This window comes from Mandrillus leucophaeus, unplaced genomic scaffold (genome assembly GCF_000951045.1).
Source record: "Mandrillus leucophaeus isolate KB7577 unplaced genomic scaffold, Mleu.le_1.0 Scaffold1433, whole genome shotgun sequence".
Lineage (NCBI taxonomy): Eukaryota > Metazoa > Chordata > Mammalia > Primates > Cercopithecidae > Mandrillus > Mandrillus leucophaeus.
Window position 1 is genome coordinate 239031 of NW_012101403.1, and position 19187 is coordinate 258217.

Sequence of the window (19187 nt, forward strand, 5' to 3'; positions counted from 1 at the left end):
CCGATAAAACCATATACAAAACAAGAGGCAGGCTGGGTTGGCTCTGTGGGCTATAGTTTTCCAATCCCTGTTTTATATCATTGTCTCTCTGTGGGCATTGGGAAGATACAAGTATACTCTGGCTCCAAAGGAAGTTATTGTATTGGTTCTGAAACTTATTACAGAAATTTCCCTAGTTCTATAACTTACCAAAACATAATTAGACCTGTAGGGACAATTCCAGATCAGAAAATGATTTCCTAAACTTGATCTTGGTGGTCTAAAATCAACCATCACTGCCTCTGGGATATTAAGCTGTTATAGTAGTATCCTCTCTGCAGGTCTTGAAATGCTCCGACAATAGAAAATGGAGGAGGAGCAAGAGGCCAGTGTGAGTCCTGCAGTCCCCTCCATTATCTCATCTAAAAAGCTGATTCTGCTTGTGACAAAAAGACTATAGAGCTTTTCTTAGAAATTAAGGATGTCCAATAGTATTATGTTAATTTATATATTTGCAATACTATAAAATAAATAATAGGTTTTTGTGCAGTAGAAAAATCATAAAATAATTGTAGAGGAATAATTAAATTTTTTCCTAGTTTATAGTTACCTCTAAGCATCGCAAAGGTGATGGAATTAATTTTTCTCTTAGCAGCCTAGTGTCAATGAGCAGCAATCCTACATTTCTGGTGGGTCTGAGAGCTACTGCGTCCTTGTGCTGTTTGTGGTATTTTTCCAGTTGCTGACTAAAAAAGTTAACATCTACATAAAAAAATTCACATAAATCATAAAATATACCACATTGGATTTTAAAAGATCATTACAAAATATATTAAAAATCATTGCATTGATACATTTACACATATATGTATAATGTTATTATCTGTAGTTAGAGTATCTCATGTAACTTTAAAACGCTAATTTGGATTGCTTTATAGTATTTTATTCTTGTGATAAAGAAACTAATATTTTATAATGTAAATATATCTTCTGGCTCCTATGAAGAGATGACAGATGAAAATAATTTGCAAGTGCATTAGAGAATCTAGTCTGGAATTGAGTAGATTTCAGAGCTAGGTTGGTTTCAAGTTGAGCTTAATCTAAATGTTCTCTCCCACGTGGTATCTCAAAGTAAAGCATTTTGAGAATATAAACAACAAATTTGGAAACATAAGAGATCACACATAGCTAAAATTATCTCTGTTCCTCTTTCCAACACATCTCTCTGCCATTCCTGCACCCTACATCATGGTCAAGGCCTTTATCAATTTGCATATGCTGTAGTTGCATTTTGATCTTGCCTCTATTTTCTCCCTCATCCAATCCATCTGGAACCAATGGAAACCTGATTATCCTTGAATACACTCTCATCATACTATCAGACAAAAATAGCTCTCTCTCTAATGCATATACAATTCCAAACTTCTCTGCTTTCTTTCAAAATGCTGTACCTTCTGGGCCTCTAAAAATTTAGCTAATTTTATTTCTAATTACCTCCTACATTTGGGTCAAATTGATTTCCTTACTGTCTGCCCTTTTTCCTCTTTCCATAACCTTCCTCCACCACCCCAAAGAGAAAAGGCTACTGTTTCCTGCCTTTACTCATGCTATCTCTTCTCCTAATTATAAGGAGTAGTTTGATATAGTATAAAGAACACACCAGAGAAAGTATTAGAAGACCTGAGCTCAGGTCTTTCACCCATGTGTGGCCTTGGGAAAGTCACTTAGTCTTTCTGAGCTTCGGCTACCTCATAATATAAAACAGAAACAGCAATTATCTCCCTTACTCACTTCAGAAGGTTTTGATTTGTGTATTTTTGAAAGTCGACTAAATTAATGTTACATGTTCTGATAAGTCCCATGGTAAGGATACCTGTATAATGCTGCGTTGTTTAGTATTTTCCAAATTTATTTGAGCACCATCTTTTTTCATGGTATCATGTAATTATCCCTCAGAACAGTGCCAATGAACACAACTTTCAGAACCATTGATTTGGTCCAAAACTCTTATTTTATAGATAAAGAAATTGATATCAATTGAGGTCGTATGACTGGGCTATGGCCACATGGCCAAAAAGGAATAAAAGATTAAAGCCAGTAGTTGGGAAATACGATTTCTTTTTTCTTTCTTTCTTTTTTTTTTTTATTGAGATGGAGTCTTGCACTGTCCCCCAGGCTGGAGTGCAGTGGCCGCAAGATCTTGGCTCACTGCAAGCTCAGCCTCCTGGGTTCACGCCATTCTCCTGTCTCAGCCCCCCGAGTAGCTGGGACTACAGGCGGCCACCACCATGCCTAGCTAATTTTTTTGTACTTTTAGTAGAGACGGGTTTTCACTATGTTAGCCAGGATGGTCTTGATACCCTGACCTCGTGATCCACTCACCTCGGCCTCCCAGAGTGCTGGGATTACAGGTGTGAGCCACCGCGGAGAGGCAGTACGTAAAACGGTTAAGCAGACAAGCTTTCAAGTCAGAGAAATTAGATCTGAACTGCTCACTAGCTGTTTAATCTTGAAGTTACCTTATCTCTATTGATCTGTTTTTTTTTTTTAATAAAATGGTAATACTAATGCTCTCCTCAGAATTGTGAGGATTGGATGAAATGTCTAAATATTACTTAGAACAGTATCTACCATGCTGTAAGTGCTCAGTTAAGTGTAGACATTATTAGTAAATGCTGACATTTATAGGAATTTGGTGGTGAAATGTGGCTGCTTGTCAGGAAGCCAGAACCCATCTGCTGGTCGTTCTCTGAGGTGGGACAGGGAGCAGCCTGGTTAAAAGTTCAGTTAGACATTTATTAAGGATCTACAATATGTGCTAAGCAATGTTGTAGTCGTTTGAGGATATAAAATAACAGGTAAGGGTGATATCCAAGGGCAAAGCCCATCTCTATAAGCCTCTGGCAAACAATTGGATTTAGTGGTTTAGGATGTACTGAGGGGTTCCAAACAGAGGAGGAGCACAGAGGTTAGGAGTCCAGGCCAAGGTACTCCAAAGTCGCAGCCATCAGAGTGTTGGGACTGGGAGACTTGGTTCCAGGATTGGGTTTCAAAGGCAGGACCAGCAAGACAAGGTAGGACTTGCTGAAGAGCAACCTGGGAGCCAGGGGACTGTACCCTGATGGGAACTTGCTGAGGGATCACAGTTATTCAATGTGAGGACTGTGGTAGCAGGAGGCTAGGAAGCCTTGGGCTCAGGATATGAGTAGAAGAGCTCAGGGATTAGAACTGGCTATTTTGATCAGGCCTCCTTCTTGTGCCAAAATTCCAGGCTCCATAGCCTGCTGCCACTGTGATGCCAGCGCAGGAGGCATCATGTCCTCACGTCCCTGTCAGTGTGCTTCTGTTCAGCACACACTAAGTCTCCGTGTGATCGTGTTGCCGAAGAACAGTGGAAGTAGGCTTGTCTAAATTTTGCTTTCTAAATTGGGGCCCCATGTTGGTCTAACAACTTAGTATCTTGAAAAAAAGGAGTCAGTTTCAGATTTTTAAAATTTAAGGGACATAACAATCAGATACCATGCCTGATCTTGGACTTGATCCCTGGCCAAATCAGCTGGAAGCTGCTTTACTTGGGGAATTTTGAATATGGAGTAAGTGAAGATATTAAGGAATTGCTATTTCAGTGGGGGGGAGGTCATTCTGTAGAAACATGTTTTAGAGATGCCTATTGAATTATTTAACTTAAGAATGCAGTGTCTAATTTACTTTAAAATGCTTCAGCATACTAAAGAATAAGGAATTGAAAGAAAAACATAAATACAAAAACAAAAAATTAGTGCTGGTTCATAGAGCAAAGTATCAAAGTAATTATATTTATATATAAGAAAATAAAGCTCATGAAACAAAAAATATGAAAGACATGCATGATGTTTTAAAATGGCAAACAAATATACTTATTTTTTATAATTTTCTGAGAACTTGCTTGCCTGAAATTGCACTTGGATATTATAGATCATCTTCCTTTGTTAAAGATAGTATTAGTGAAATAAAATAGTTTTCCCCAGGTCTAATTTCATGACTAAGAGTTGTTGATTCACACCCACCAGATCTTAATGTAGTCCCAGAAGAAAAAAGAATAAGTTCCTGAGATAGAAAAACTTATGTAAACTTTATTTAATGGAATTGGTAGAGATATCCATTCCTTTCAACTCCTTCTCATATGCAGGTTATATATTCTTAGCACCGACACAACTTTAAACTAAATGATCAGCAATTAGGAAGGAATTGCTTTCCATAATATCCTGAAATAAAACAGTAATACTGAATAAGGAGAAAGGAAAAAAGTAATTCTATAGAAAATAACCTAGAAATGAATTAACTCTTGCCTTTTGTCAGGCCAACTCTTTTGGGCTACCATTTGTGTCCCCAAACACCACCAAACAGAATCCTAAAAGACAACAAATCTCATATCCCTAAAAAAATAATTAGTAAGTACAAATGGACAAGTTACCAGGTTCCTGAAGTTTAAGAGCTTGTAAATCAAGACTTTCATTTTCCTTGAAGAATAGCTGGAACTTTTCAAAGGTAGCTGCATAGAGGCGGGCCGATTCAAATGCTGCCTGAATGGTTTCCTAAATGTTATAAATAAGCAGACAAATATGACCATATTTTTGTTAAGCAGAATTTAATTCAATACAACTAAACAAAGAAACAAGCAAGCACACATACTCTATGCCCAATAGTATGTTTTGATTTGGGAAACATGAATGAAGGAAGATACATTCTTGATGTCAAGGAGTAACTCATGGATTCAAGAAGAAATTGTTATGAAATAAAAAAAAAAATTCATCTTTAAACCTGATTTCTGAAGAATTATTCCTGTGACTGAAAGGAAACACACTTATAATTTGTTTCTGCTTCACGGTGAGCTTATACATCGATAGTAAACATATGGCAAAGAGGCAATTCTTGTTTATTTTCCCAACTGCATATTTTATGTCAAAGTATTTTTGAATAAAGGCAAACCTGTTTAGCATGCTCACAAAATTGCTTGCTTAATCTTACTATCAAATCCTTGGCATAAGTCAGTCTCTTATTCCAAAATGTCCTTCATACTTTGTCATAATAAAAACTTTTTCTTCACCTCTCTTAAACTCGGTTCTAACCCATATTTCCCCACTTGGTTTTTTAAACCAAGACAATGATTTCTAATCATTTCAGTCCCTTTAATAACTGTGTCAACATATATTATCATATGTTCAAAGTCTATGAAAGGCAGTTAGGATTCACCTGCTGTTGGTCTTGGTCCATGCCTACTTGGCTGTGCTCCACACCTTTTCCTTGTGTTTTCTACCAAGACTTGTAAAAGCCTGCAATTTGTCCCAGGAAAACTAGAGGTGATCAATGGAATTGCACACATCCAACACGCCAATGCTAGGGAAAGTGACTCAGTTATGCCTTGCGGTAGTAGAAAATTTAATTACAAAGAATAGCACATGCCCTATATGTCTACATTTAGTTATTTGTTCATTTATTTTGTTTTAATAGGCTTTTATGAATATTCCAGAATGTTTCTGTTCTTTTTTTATAATAAACATTGAAAAAGAACTTTATTAAACTATGTTTCCTTTGAACTGACTAAATAGTATCTCTGATATGTCATCACGCAGGTGCTAGAAACAATATAAGACTTATAAGTGGAAAACCCCACTAATGTTCAAAATATGCTTTCAAAACATTTTTATTTTGAAATAATGTATGATTCACAAGAGTGTTACTGGAATAACACAAGGAATTTCATATTTCTGTCACCAAAATTCCCTAAATTTCAACAATTTATCATATTTACTTTATAAGTCTGTCTCTATATACCTATTATTATACTCTGAACCATTTGGGAGAAGGTTACAGACATGTGGCACATTTACTCCTAAATATTTCAGGGGTTACTTACTAAACACAAGGACATTTTATTACATAACCACAGTATAATGGTCCAAATCAGGAAATTAACTTGAATATTAATACTGTTACCTAATTACCAGCCTCATACAAATTCTACCATTTGTTCCAGTACCAAATTTCATAGTAAAAGGGAAAAACATTTTTTGTTCTGGTCTACTTTCCTACCTAGGATCATGTATTGCATCTTTTCATATCTTTTTGGATTTCTTTTTTCTTTCTTTCTTTTTTTTTTTTGAGACAGAGTCTCGCTCTGTCACCCAGGCTGGAATGCAGTGGTTCCATCTCGGCTCACTGCAACCTCCACCTCCCGAGTTCAAGCAATTCTCTGTCTCAGCCTCCTGAGTAGTGGGGATTACAGGCACCCACCACCACGCTATTTTTTTTTTTTTTTTTGTATTTTTAGTAGAGACGGGGTTTCACAATCTTGGCTAGGCTGGTCTTGAACTCCTGACCTTGTGATCCGCCCACCTGAGCCTCTCAAAGTGCTGGAATTACAGGCATAAGCCACCGTGCCCGACTGGTTTTCTTTAATCTGGGACAATATCTCAATCTTTCTTTGCCTCGCATGACCTTCACATTTTTTAAAGGTACCTCAGTTATGTGTATATGTGCATGTGTGTGTTTTATGTTTACTCATTATTAGACTCAGATTTAAATTTTTGGCAGTAACAACACATAACTGATGTATGTTCTTTGCAGCATCTCACAAGGCACTTGTAGATTTGTCTCATTACTGGTAATATTAACACATTGGCTAAAAAAGTGCTTGGCAGACTTATCACTGTAACTATTTTTCCCTTTGAAAGCAATAAGTAGCTTATAGACAGAGAATTTGAGGTTATGTAAATACTCCATTTCTCATCATACTTTTGTGTACCCGTTTTAGTACACATCAGAGATTCTTGCTGATTGCTGATGGCTTCTGCAGTGAATTTTCTAATTGTGTTTTCTTTCTACATTTGTTTGCATTCAACCAAAGGAAAAACTTTCTCTTCTCACTCGTTCAATTAGTTAGTTAGTTAATTCATTATTTCACAACATGGACTCATATAGTCTCATTTTATTCAAGGGATTTGGTGCTGATCAAATTGTCCCAGTGTGTCCAGAATTGGTTCCTTCTGGTGGGTTCCTGGTCTTGCTGACTTCAAGAATGAAGCCACAGCCTCTTGCAGTGAGTGTTACAGCTCTTAAAGATGGTGTTTCCGGAGTTATTTGTTCCTCCCAGCAGGTTCGTGGTCTTGCTGACTTCAGGAGTGAAGCTGCAGACGTTTGCAGTGAGTGTTACAGCTCTTAAAGGTAGTGCAGACCCAAAGAGTGAGCAGCAGCAAGATTTATTGTGAAGAGGGAAAGAACAAAGCTTCCACAGTGTTGAAGAGGACCAAAGCAGGTTGTGGCTGCTGGCTTGGGCAGCCAGCTTTTATTCCCTTATTTGGCCCTGCCCACATCCTGCTGATTGGTCCATCTTACAGAGTGCTGATTGGTCCATTTTACAGAGTGCTGATTGGTGCATTTTTACAGAGTGCTGATTGGTGCATTTACAATCCTTTAGCTAGACACAGAGCTCTGATTGGTGAATTTTCACAGAGTGCTGATTGGTGCATTTACAATCCTTCAGCTAGACAAAGAGTGCTGATTGGTGCATTTTTACAGAGTGCTGATTGGTGCATTTACAATTCCTTAGCTAGACACAGAGCGCTGATTGGTGCATTTACAATCCTCTAGCTAGACAAAATTAAGTTCTCCAAGTCCCCACTCAACCCAGGAAGTCCAGCTGGCTTCACCTCTCACCAGGGAGACCCTTCGAGGTGGCTTTTTGTCTTTTCTACATGTCTCCATTGTTATTTGGGCATGTTCTTATTTTTTAGCTGAATAATATTCTCAAGGCTCATATTGTACTGTCCTGCCCCACCCCTTGAAGAAGAGAGTTCTGCAAAAAGAACAAAGAGAGTTCCTTTCAATTGGGAATGATATATAGAAACTAACAAGTGGATACTAGATGTGCTCATTGGTATTGGGATGTCATTGCTTGTAGGCTATTTCAGCAGACAGGTCTAGGAAACACACATACACCCCACATACAATCACGAAACCCTACACATTTCTTTATCTTTCTAAAGATCAATTAAAATCCATGAGTTCACAACTCCATTCCAATGCAATAACATAGGGTTCATTCCAGCCTTCCCTCTCCCATATTTGTAACTCCCTGTCTGAGGATGAGTAACCTCATTTCATCATTCACAATACATTTATTTGTTTTGCTCAAGTCTAAATAAAATACACAGAAAGTAGTTTCAGCATTGCTAATACACTAACACCACTGCAAAAAACAAACCTACTAACCAGAGTTCAGTATTTACTGCAGTTATGGTGGTTTTTCATCCTCAGGGTACATGGCCAAAATACTGTACTCAAAAGTTACTTAGTTTAGTTATTTTCCCCCATTCCTTTAGTGTGGTTATGTATTTCATTTGAAATACATGTGGGTTTATTTCTTTTTGTTTGTATTTTGTTTTAGAGTTTTGCTCTCCATTTTGTTGATTATTTTTAGAACTATATTAAAAGGTATACTCAGAAAATAGTCACTTTCCCATTTTTTTCACTTCTTACCCACCTTCCTCACTCTTCCTACACCATTCACATTACCTCCTCTAGGTAACTAATTTCCTTAGTTTCTGGTTTATCTCCCTTTCCTTCCTACTTCTGACATAAACAGTAGTATACTATAGATATTCTTTTGTACTTTGCCTTTTCCATCTAACAATATGTCCTGGAAATCACTCTATATTAATTAATAACCAACTTCTTCATCCATTTATTCAGTTGCATAGTATTCCTTTGTGTGGATATACCATAGATTATTCAATAATTTTTCTACACATGGCTATTTTGGTAGTTTCCAATATTTTGCACTCATAAACAATGCTGCAATAAGTAATCTAGTGCATATGTACTTATGTATTGTTGAAAACGTATGTTTTTAGGATACATTTTAAAGGTTGTATTGTTGGATCAAAAGGTAAATGCATGTATAGTTTTATTTTGCAAAATGTTCTTTTATTTTTTGCATTCCCACAAGCATAATGTGAGAGCGTTTATTTACCCATAGGGTAATCACCAGAAAGTGTTGGTATACTTTTTAATTTTGCTAATCTGATAGTTGAGAAATTATATCTCAGTTTTAATTCTCATTAATCTTATGAGTAGACTACCTTTTCTTATGTTTAGATGCTATGTTTATGAACTTTTTATCATAAGTTTTGACCATTTTTCTTTTTTTAAAATTAAATTAAACAATTTAATTTTAAGTTCCAGGATACATGTGCAGGATAGGATATGCAGGTTTGTTACATACGTAAATGTATGCCATGGTGGTTTGTTGCACCTATCAACCCATCACCTAGGTATTAAGCTCCACATGTATTTGCTATTTATCCTGTTGTTCTTCCTCTCCACACACCCTGATGGGTCCCAGTGTGTGTTATTCCCCTCCCTGTGTCCATGTGTTCTCATTGTTCAGCTTCCACTTATAAGTGAGAATACATGGTATTTTCTGTTTATGTGATAGTTTGTTGAGGATAATGACTTCCAGCTCCATCATATCACTGCACAGGACATGATCTCATTCTTTTTTATGGCTGCATAGTATTCCATGGTGTATATATACCACATTTTCTTTATCCAGTCTATCACTTATGGGCATTTGGATTAATTCCATGTCTTTGTGATTGTGAATAGTGCTGCAATGAAAATGCGTGTGCATATATCTTTATAACAGAATGAATATTCCTTTGGGTATATACCCAGGAATGAGATTTCTGGGTCAAATGGTATTTCTGGTTCTAGGTCTTTGAGGAATCACCACACTGTCTTCCATAAAGGTTGAACTAATTTCACCAACAGTGTAAAAAGCCTTCCTGTTCTCCACAGCCTCACCATTATCTGTTGTTTCTTGATGTTTTAATAATTGCCATTCTGAGTGGTGTGAGATGGTATCTCTTTGTGGTTTTGATTTGCATTTCTCTAATGATCAGTGATGTTGAGCTTTTATATATATATATATATATATATATATATATATGCCACATATTATTTAATATATATATGCCACATAAATGTCTTCTTTTGAGAAATGTCTGTTCATGTCCTTTGCCCAGATTGCAGAAAGTTTTCCTATTCTGTAGGTTGTCTGTTCACTCTGATGATAGTTTCTTTTGTTGTGCAGAAGTTCTTTAGTTTAATTAAATCCCATTTGTCAATTTTTGCTTTTGTTGCAATTGCTTTTGATGTTTTGTCATGAGATCTTTGCCTATGCCTATGTCCTGAATGGTGTTGCCTAGATTTTCTTCTATGATTTTTATAGTTTTGGGTTTTACATTTAAATCTTTAATCCATCTTGAGTTAATTTTTGTATAAGGTGTAAGGAAGGGGTCCAGTCTCAATTTTCTGCATATGGCTAGCCAGTTCTCCCAGCACCATTTATTAAATAGGGAATCTTTTCCCCGTTGATTGTTTTTGTTAGGTTTGTTGAAGATCAGATGGTTGTGCAGTTTTATTTCTGAGATCTCTATTTTATGCCATTGGTCTACATGTCTGTTTTGTATCAGTACCATGCTGTTTTAGTTAAGGTAGCTTTGTAGCATAGTTTGAAGTTGAGTAGTGTGATGCTTCCAGCTTTGTTCCTTTTGCTTAGGATTGTCTTGGCTATATAGGCTCTTTTTTGGTTCCATATGCATTTTAAAGCAGTTTTTTTTCTATGTCTGTGAAGAATGTGTTTTGACCATTTTTCTACCTAGTTTTGGTTTCCCCTCTCTCTAGTATTAGAAATATTAGCCCTTAGCTGTAATATGTAATACAAATAGATTCTCCCTGTTTATAAGTGTATTTTTACTTTGTTTAAATTTTTCTTTGCAAAAGATTTATTTGTTGTGTAATCAAATTTATCAATTCATTCTATTCTTGCATCCAGATTTTTGAGTCATAGTTAGATAACCCTTTTTATGAACAAATCATAAAAGAATTTGTCCATCTTTACTTACAGTTTTATTTTATTTTCAGATCCCTAATCTATATATTGGTGTGTAGAATGTGAACCATAGATCTAATTGTATCTTTATCCAAATAGCCATTCAGTTGTACCAGCTACATTTATGAAAAATTCATATTTGTCTCAGTGATTTCAGATATTATATATTTTATACATTTCCATATGTACTTTGGTGTCTATTCTATTCTACTGGTCTGACAGCTATTCATGTGCCAGTACCATGTTCTTTTAATTATAGAGTGTTTATATTAAATATTTGGGCAGTATAGTACTCCTCATAGCTTTTCTTTTTTCAACATTTTGGTAGTTATTCTTAGATGTCTATTTATGCATATAAGCTTTATTATAAACTTGTCAGTATTTTCATTGGCATGTGTTAAAATTATAAATTAACCTAGAGAGAATAAAATATCATTATCATGTTGAGGCATCCCATTTAAGAAATTTTTATTGGCATGTATTAAAATTATAAATTAACCTAGAGAGAAAAATCATCTTTATCATGTTGAGTCATCCCATTTAAGAAATTTTTTCCAAGCCTATTTTTATGTCTTACAGAAGATTTTTTTAAAAACATGAAAGTGTTCTTCATATGGGTTTTTAGCATTTCTTATTAAATTTATTCCTAACTATATTACTTTCTTGCTGCTATCATGAAAGAAGCATTTTCTATCAGCCATTTTCAATATTCTAGAATAATTGAGGTGGCATTGTGAATATCTAGTCTTTGGAGATTTGATAAATTTCCCCCATTTGGGCCTGGTGCTTTTTGTAGAGTATTTCTTTGGTAACTTTCTGTATATCTTCTGTGGATATTGGTAGGAGCTCTATTTCTAATGTGCACAATTCCAGTAAATATATTTCCCTAAAAAATTATCAATTTTAACTAAACCTGAATGTGGGGTTAGTTAAGTGGTCTAAATGCTCCACGTAAAAAACATAGAGAGGATAGCTGGATAAAAAGACAAGACTCAACGATTTGCTGTCTTCAAGAGAACCGTCTCACATGTAACAACACCCATAGGCTGAAAGTAAAGAGATGAAAAAAGACCTACCATGAAAATGGAAAACTAAAAAGAGCAGGAGTCACTATTATAATATCAGATAAAATAGAGGATAAACCAACACCAATTAAGAAGGAAAAAGAAGGGCATTATGTAACGATAAAGGGTACAATTCAACAACAAGACTTGGCTGTTCTAAATACATACACAGCCAACATTGCAGCACCCAGATTTACTATAAAATTACTTCTAGACCTACAAAAAGACATAGACAGTCACACAACAATAGTGGGATCCTTGAACACGCCCACTAACAGTGACTGATCATTGAGGCAGAAAACTAATAAAGAAATTGAAGACTTAAACCTGGCACTCCAACAATTGACTCTGGATTAACAAATAAAAAGGAAAAAGAATAAACACAACCAGAATTGACAAAGATGAAATTACAACAGATTCTAGAGAAATAAAAAAGATCCTCAGAGACTATTATGAATAATTCTATACACAAATTAGAAAATCTAGAGGAAATGGATAAATTCCTGGAAATATACAACCTGCCAAAACTGAACCAGAATGACAGCGAAACCCCAAACAAACCAGTAACAAGTTTAGAAATTGAATAAATAATTTAAAAAATCTACCAAAAAAAATAAAAATAAAAAAGCCCTGGACCAGATGGATTCACAGTCAAATTCTACCAGATATACAAAGAACTGGTACCAGTTCTACTAAAACTATTCCAAAATATCGAAGAGGAAGGTTTCATTCCTAGCTCATTCTATTGAATACTAAGCTAGTATCACCCTGACACCAATATCTGGCAGAGACACAATGAAAAAAGAAAACTTCAGGCCAATATTCCTGACGAACATAGATGCAAAAAATCCTTAACAAAATACTAGTGAACAGAATCTAGAAGCACATCAAAAAGTTAATACACCACAAACAAGTAGACTTTATTCCTGGGATTCAAGGCTGTTTTAACATATGCAAATCAATAAATGTGATTCACCAGATGGAGAGAATTTAAAGCAAAAATCATATGATCATCTCAATAGACACAGAAACAGCTTTTGATAAAATGCAACATCCCTTCATGATAAAATCCCTAAGCAGACTAGGGATCAAAGGAACAGACTTCAAAATAATAAGAGCCATTCATGACAAACACACAGCAACATCATACTGCACGGACAAAAGTTGAAACCATTCCCCTTGAGTCCTAGAATGAGACAAGGATGCTCACCCTTACTGCTGTTATTCAACATAGTACTGGAAGTTCTAGCCACAGCAATCACGCAAGAGAAAGAAATAAAAGACATACAAATAGGAAGGGAAGAAGTCAAATGATCTCTCTTTGCTGATGATATAATTCTATACCTAAAATTCTCTAAAGACTCTGCCAAAAGGCCCCTAGAACTGATAAATGACTTCAGTAAAGTTTTGGAATACAAAATAAATGTACAAAAATCAGTGGCATTTCTATACACCTTATATGGTCAAGTTAAGATTCAAATCAATAACTCAATCCCATTTATGATAACCACATATACACAAAATGAAATGCCTAGGAATACAGCCAAACCAAGGAGGTAAAATATTTCTACATGGAGAACTACAAAACACTGCTGAAATAAATTAGAGATGGAAAAAGATTCCATGCTCGTGGACTGGAAGAATCATTATTGTTAAAATGGCCATAATGCCCAAAGCAATTTACAGATTCAATGCGATTCCTATCAAACTACTTACATCTTTTTTCACAGAATTAAAAAAAAACACTATTCTAAAATTCATATGGAACCAAAAAGGAGCCCACTAGCCAAAGCAATTCTAACCAAAAACAACAAAGCTAAAGGCAGCATATTACCTGGCTTCAAACTATGCTACAAGTCTACAGTAACCAAAACAGCAAGATATTGGTACAAAAACAGACACATAGACCAATAGAACAGAACAGAAAACCCAGAGATAAAGCTGCACACCCACAACCATCTAATCTTGGATGAAATTGACAAAAACAAGCAATGGGGAAAAGATTCCCTATTCAACAAATGGTGCTGGAATAACTCACTAGCCATATGCAGAAGAATGAAACTGCACCTCTACCTTTCAGTATATACAAAAATTAACTCAAGATGGATTAAAGATTTAAATGTACAATCTCAAACTATAAAATTCCTACAAGAAAACCTAGAAAATACCCTTCTCAACACAGGCTTGGCAAAGAATTGTTGGTTGTTTGCAAAAACAATTGCAACAAAAACAAAAATTGACAAGTGACACCAAATTAAACTAAAGAGCACCTGCACAGCAAAAAAAATTTTCAATAAGCACACAACCTATATAATGGGAGAAAATATTCACAAACTACACATTTGACAAAGGTCTAATATCCATAATCTATTAAAAACTTAAATCAACAAGCAAAAAAACAAATGACCTCATCAAAAAATGGGCAAAATACATGAATAGACACTTCTCAAAAGAAGATATACAAGCAGCCAGCAAACATATGAAAAAATGCTAATTATCACTAATCATCAGAGAAATGCAAATCAAAACCATGATGAGATGCCATCTCACACAAGGCAGAATGGCTATTATAAAGCTAATAAATAGTAGTTATTTCTCCATACCTAGGGAGGCTATGGAGAAAAGGGAATACTTATACACAATTAGTGGGAATGTAAGTTAGTTCATCCACTATGGAAAGCAGTTTGGAGATTTCTCAAAGAACTTAAAACGGAGCTACCATTTGACCCAGCAATCCCATTGTTGGGTATGTACATGTATTAGTCTGTTCTCACACTGCTAATAAAGACATACCCAAGACTAAGTACTTTATAAACAAAAAGAGGTTTAATGGACTCACAGTTCCCCATGGCTGGGGAGGCCTCACAATCATGGCAGAAGGCAGAGGAGGAGCAAAGGTGCATCTTAAGTGGTAGCAGGCAAGAGATCATGTGCAGGGGAACTGTCCTTTATGAAACCATCAGCTCTCATGAGGCTTATTCACTATCACGAGAACAGCACGGGAAAACCCGCTCCCATGATTCAATTGCCTCCTACTAGGTCCCTCACACTACACTTGGGGATTATGGGAGCTACAATTCAAGATAAGATTTGGGTGGAACACAGTGAAACCATATCAATACCCAAAGGAAAATATATCATTGTACCGAAAAGAAGCCAGTCCTCAAATAAAACCTTCATTATTGAGACTCTAATGAGCTTCCCTGCTAGGTGGTATTTCATTTGTGTTGTCAAAATCCACTGCTGGAGGAATTAATGCCTCCTGTGTGACTCCACTGGAGAGGATTCTTGGAAGCTGTGCCTGGTTTCCTCTGAACTTTATCCCATGTGCCTTTTCCATTTGTTAATTTTGTTTTATATCCTTACACCATAATACATCATAGCCATGAGTAAAATTATACACTGAGTCCTGTGAGGTCTCTTAGCAAATCATAGCATCTGGCATTAAGGATCCCTGACTCATAGGATTACAAGCACCATTTTCTTATTGTTTACATTTGCCCCTACAACATTGAGCATCTTTTCATTGTTAACCTTTCTGAATCATTTTGTTTTGGATTTCTCCCTTGTATCCAGAATATTGTTTTGTCTTGCCTTGGGAGCCAAATTGAAAATCTTTTTCTTTTAATAGATGAATTGAGCTCATTTATATTCATCACATTACTGATATATTTGGTCCCAACTTGGTCATATTATTTTCTATGTGTCTTATGGTTGTATGTGTGCTTCTTTCTTTCTTTCTCTGAGTGACAATATATTTTTTAAAAATACCATTAGTCACTTGTTTCCTTATTAACCTTTCATACTTTGATTTGTTGGTTTTTACTGATATTCTTTAATTCCAGCCTATTAACTGTACATTAATCAATAACCTTATTCTACTTTTCTCTTATTCTCTTCCTTCTCTATTTTTAAAGTTGCACTATTTCAACTTCATTAGAACGTACATTTATATACTAGTTTCCTATTCTTGTCTCTATCTTTTTTTAAAGGCTCATATAGATCTACAATTAAATATGTTAAATGTTCCCTATCAGCATCAGCTTTTTTCCCCCAAAGTTATTTCTTAGCTGGATGAAACTCATCGTGTAGTAGATTCCTAATGAGTACCAAATTCCCTGGGTTCTTGCATGTTGAAAACTATTTTTGTATGGCCTTGATACTTAAAAGACTAGCTTGGCTAGATACAATTCTTGATGCACATTTTCTTTCCATGGGGTTTTTTTTTTTTAAATTGCTCCTCCATTACTGCCTTACTTCTTATGTTGTTTTTGAGAAGTCTGATGGTAGTCTAATTCTCTTGTCTCTGTAACACCTGCAGAAAAATTCTTTAGCCTTAAAATCTAATAATTTTAAAAGGCTATATCTCATAGTTGATTGTTGTGGGTAATTTTCCAAGGAACCCTGTAGGCCCTTTCGATATATACATTCAAATTTTCTTTTCTTGAACTATAGTTAAAAATAAATGTTTGCTGTATCCTCTTCTTTTGTTTTCCTCTTACAGACACACCAATTATATGTATGTTATTTCTTCTTTGCCTGTCTTCCATTATAATTATTTTCTCTCTGAACCACTTTACTGATTTCTCGATCTTATTTTCATTCATTCTCTTGGTTGTTTTCTTATCTTTCTTCTATACTCATTACTTTGGTTTCCCATCATTCTTCTAGTCATGTTAAACTCTTGACCTTATTCTCCTTTGAGCACTGTGTAATTTAGTCTTCATTTCTGAGATGATTTCATCTTTTTTCCCTTCCATTTATATTTTTAAATTTTAATGTTTAATTCATTGTGGCTTTTTGTATATTTGAATGCTTCTTTGAGAATATTTACTTCAGTGTGTAGTGTTGTTTTTGCTTCATGGTTGTTAGTAGACTTGCATGTAGTTAACCTATTTTAATTTCTTTAGCTCAGGGATTGGGTGATTTATACGATTTTTAGTTCAAGAGCATTCTGTTCTCTCAGTGCAGCAAAATGAAATATGTTTTATTTTATTTTATGGTGACAGGAAAAATGTTGGATATACTCTCATTTATTTGATTTTTTCTTGAGACAGAGTCTTGCTCTGCTGCCCAGGCCGGAGTGCAGTGGCATGATCTTGGCTCACTACAGCCTTTGCCTCTGGAGCTCAAGTAATCTTCCCACCTCAGCGTCCCAAGTAGGTTCTTTTTTGTTTTACAGAACTTACATTTTCAGTAGTTGCTTCATTTTCTCTGCACCATCCAATGTTCATATAATGCCTCATCTTCTTTAGAAATTTTTAAAACTTTTTAATTTTTATTTTTAACCTTATTTCCTCCCCCAGAACTAATGGAATCTTGAGTAGCCTTCACTTTTAAGTCTCCTTCCTGTAGTCAGTCCTCTGATACACCAGGACTTTTTAAAATCATTTTTGCATGTAGGATAGGCTTCTTTCTGGCTGTGACTTTAGATTAACCTCAGCTTCTTAGATTAACTGCTAGCTCCTTGCTTCTCTCTTTTGTAGATTTCCCAAGGACTGGCCTCACTGTCTGCAAAGGCTGTGGCAGGAGCATGAGGAAGAAAGCTCATTGGTGTATGTGTTTATTTTTCTTCTCAGAGGTAATTTGACACTTGGGTATTCTCTTTCTTTCAGCTACTTCCTAAGGGTATAAATTTTGTTTAGTTTTATTTCTTTTTCTTGTAGGTTCTTACTAATTTTGGAAGATATGTGGGTGATTCATATTTAGACAGTTGCAATTATCCTTGGCTCTCTGAATTGAAAATATAACTTTTAATTACAAATGTTATAGTCATAATTTAAAAAAATAATTGTCTAAGGGAGAGAAAGTTGATGAATCAGAAAACTATTTTGGTACCAGAAAATCTGGTAGTTAGTAAATGAAATAAGGTTGTGGAATATCCTCCTTAGTATAAGTATTAATGCAAAAAACACAAAAATCTAGGATGAAATTTTAGAATTAGAACATACATGAAGTCAATTTGCAAAGTTAAAATTATGAAAGAGGCCAAACCAACATGGCAGGAGCTTACAGCTTTTGAATTGATGATTTAAAATAATGTAGCTGAGAATAAGAATTCCACCATAAGCAGAGACAGTAGTAGATGGAAAATGTTGTTTGCTTTTAAAATCATACCATGACAGTTACAACCATATTTTGATGAATAAAGAGATTGAAACACTATGCTAATTTTAAGTTACATAGGAATGTATATATAACGGATATTTATGACTGACAAATGGGTAAATTTTAAGTTTGAAAATTACAGTATCATTTTGGTGTCAAGAAGAAAAGATATTTGCAGTATTTTGAGGGCCGCATTCCTATTTTTCCACACAGGAGATTAGGTTACTCAGAAATGTAGGAGAGAAGCAAGTCAAGGAATAATGCTTGTTTCTTTACCTTCTCACGTCAATCACCTTGGTAAGTGTGCTTTTGAGTCTAAAAATTGGGACAACTAAGATAAAACTTTTATGTGTAGAATACTATTTTCAAAGTCTTCAAGCATGCTTTAGTTAGTGCTTGCATTTGAGTGGCTATGGATAGATGCCATTATATTTATTTTCTAAAGGGCCCCAAATAGTGAAACACCATGTTTTTGTTTTAATAAAACATTAAACATGTAATGAAAAATGACTTTAGTAAAAGACATTGTGTTGGCTGGTGAGTCACCCTGGCTCTGACTGTGTTTCAGCATCCTCAACAGCCAGGATTACTTTCCCAAAAACACGTGCACATGGATCGCTAATGATAAGTAACTGTTTCTCCAGATATTTTAACGCCTTTTTTTTTTTTTAGGAGTCTCACTCTGTCACGCAGGCTGGAGTGCAGTGGCGTGATCTCGGCTCACTGCAAGTTTGCCTCCCAGGTTCACGCCATTCTCCTACCTCAGCTTCCCAAGTAGCTGGGACTACAGGCACCTGCCACCACGCCTGGCTAATTTTTTGTATTTCTTAGTAAAGATGGAGTTTCACCGTGTTAGCCAGGATGGTCTCTATCTCCTGACCTCATGATCTGCCTGCCTCAGCCTCCCAAAGTGCTGGGATTACAGGTATAAAACACTATGCCGGGCCCTATTTTAATGCTTTTAAAAAATTATTTCATGCTCAACAGGACAATTTCTAGAGAACAAATATTATTTTCAAATTTTACCATTTAGAGATTAGGCACATGCCAATTTTCACATACAGAACATTTAGAGATAAGAAAGAAAAAATATATATTACTTA

At 35.4% G+C, this 19187-nt stretch overlaps 1 protein-coding gene across 1 annotated transcript in view; it reads right to left on the bottom strand.

Annotated features, from left to right (window-relative positions):
• Nucleotides 1-19187, bottom strand: part of DNAH6 (dynein, axonemal, heavy chain 6) — a gene marked incomplete at its 3' end in the record, with an annotated part of 288388 nt that overhangs the window by 219515 nt on the left and 49686 nt on the right. Inside the window, exons 12-13 of the mRNA XM_011974268.1 lie at nucleotides 4433-4553; nucleotides 590-741 (exon numbers count right to left, since the gene is read on the bottom strand). Of these exons, the coding sequence (XP_011829658.1) occupies nucleotides 590-741; nucleotides 4433-4553 (273 nt within the window). The remainder of the gene's footprint in view (nucleotides 1-589; nucleotides 742-4432; nucleotides 4554-19187) is intronic.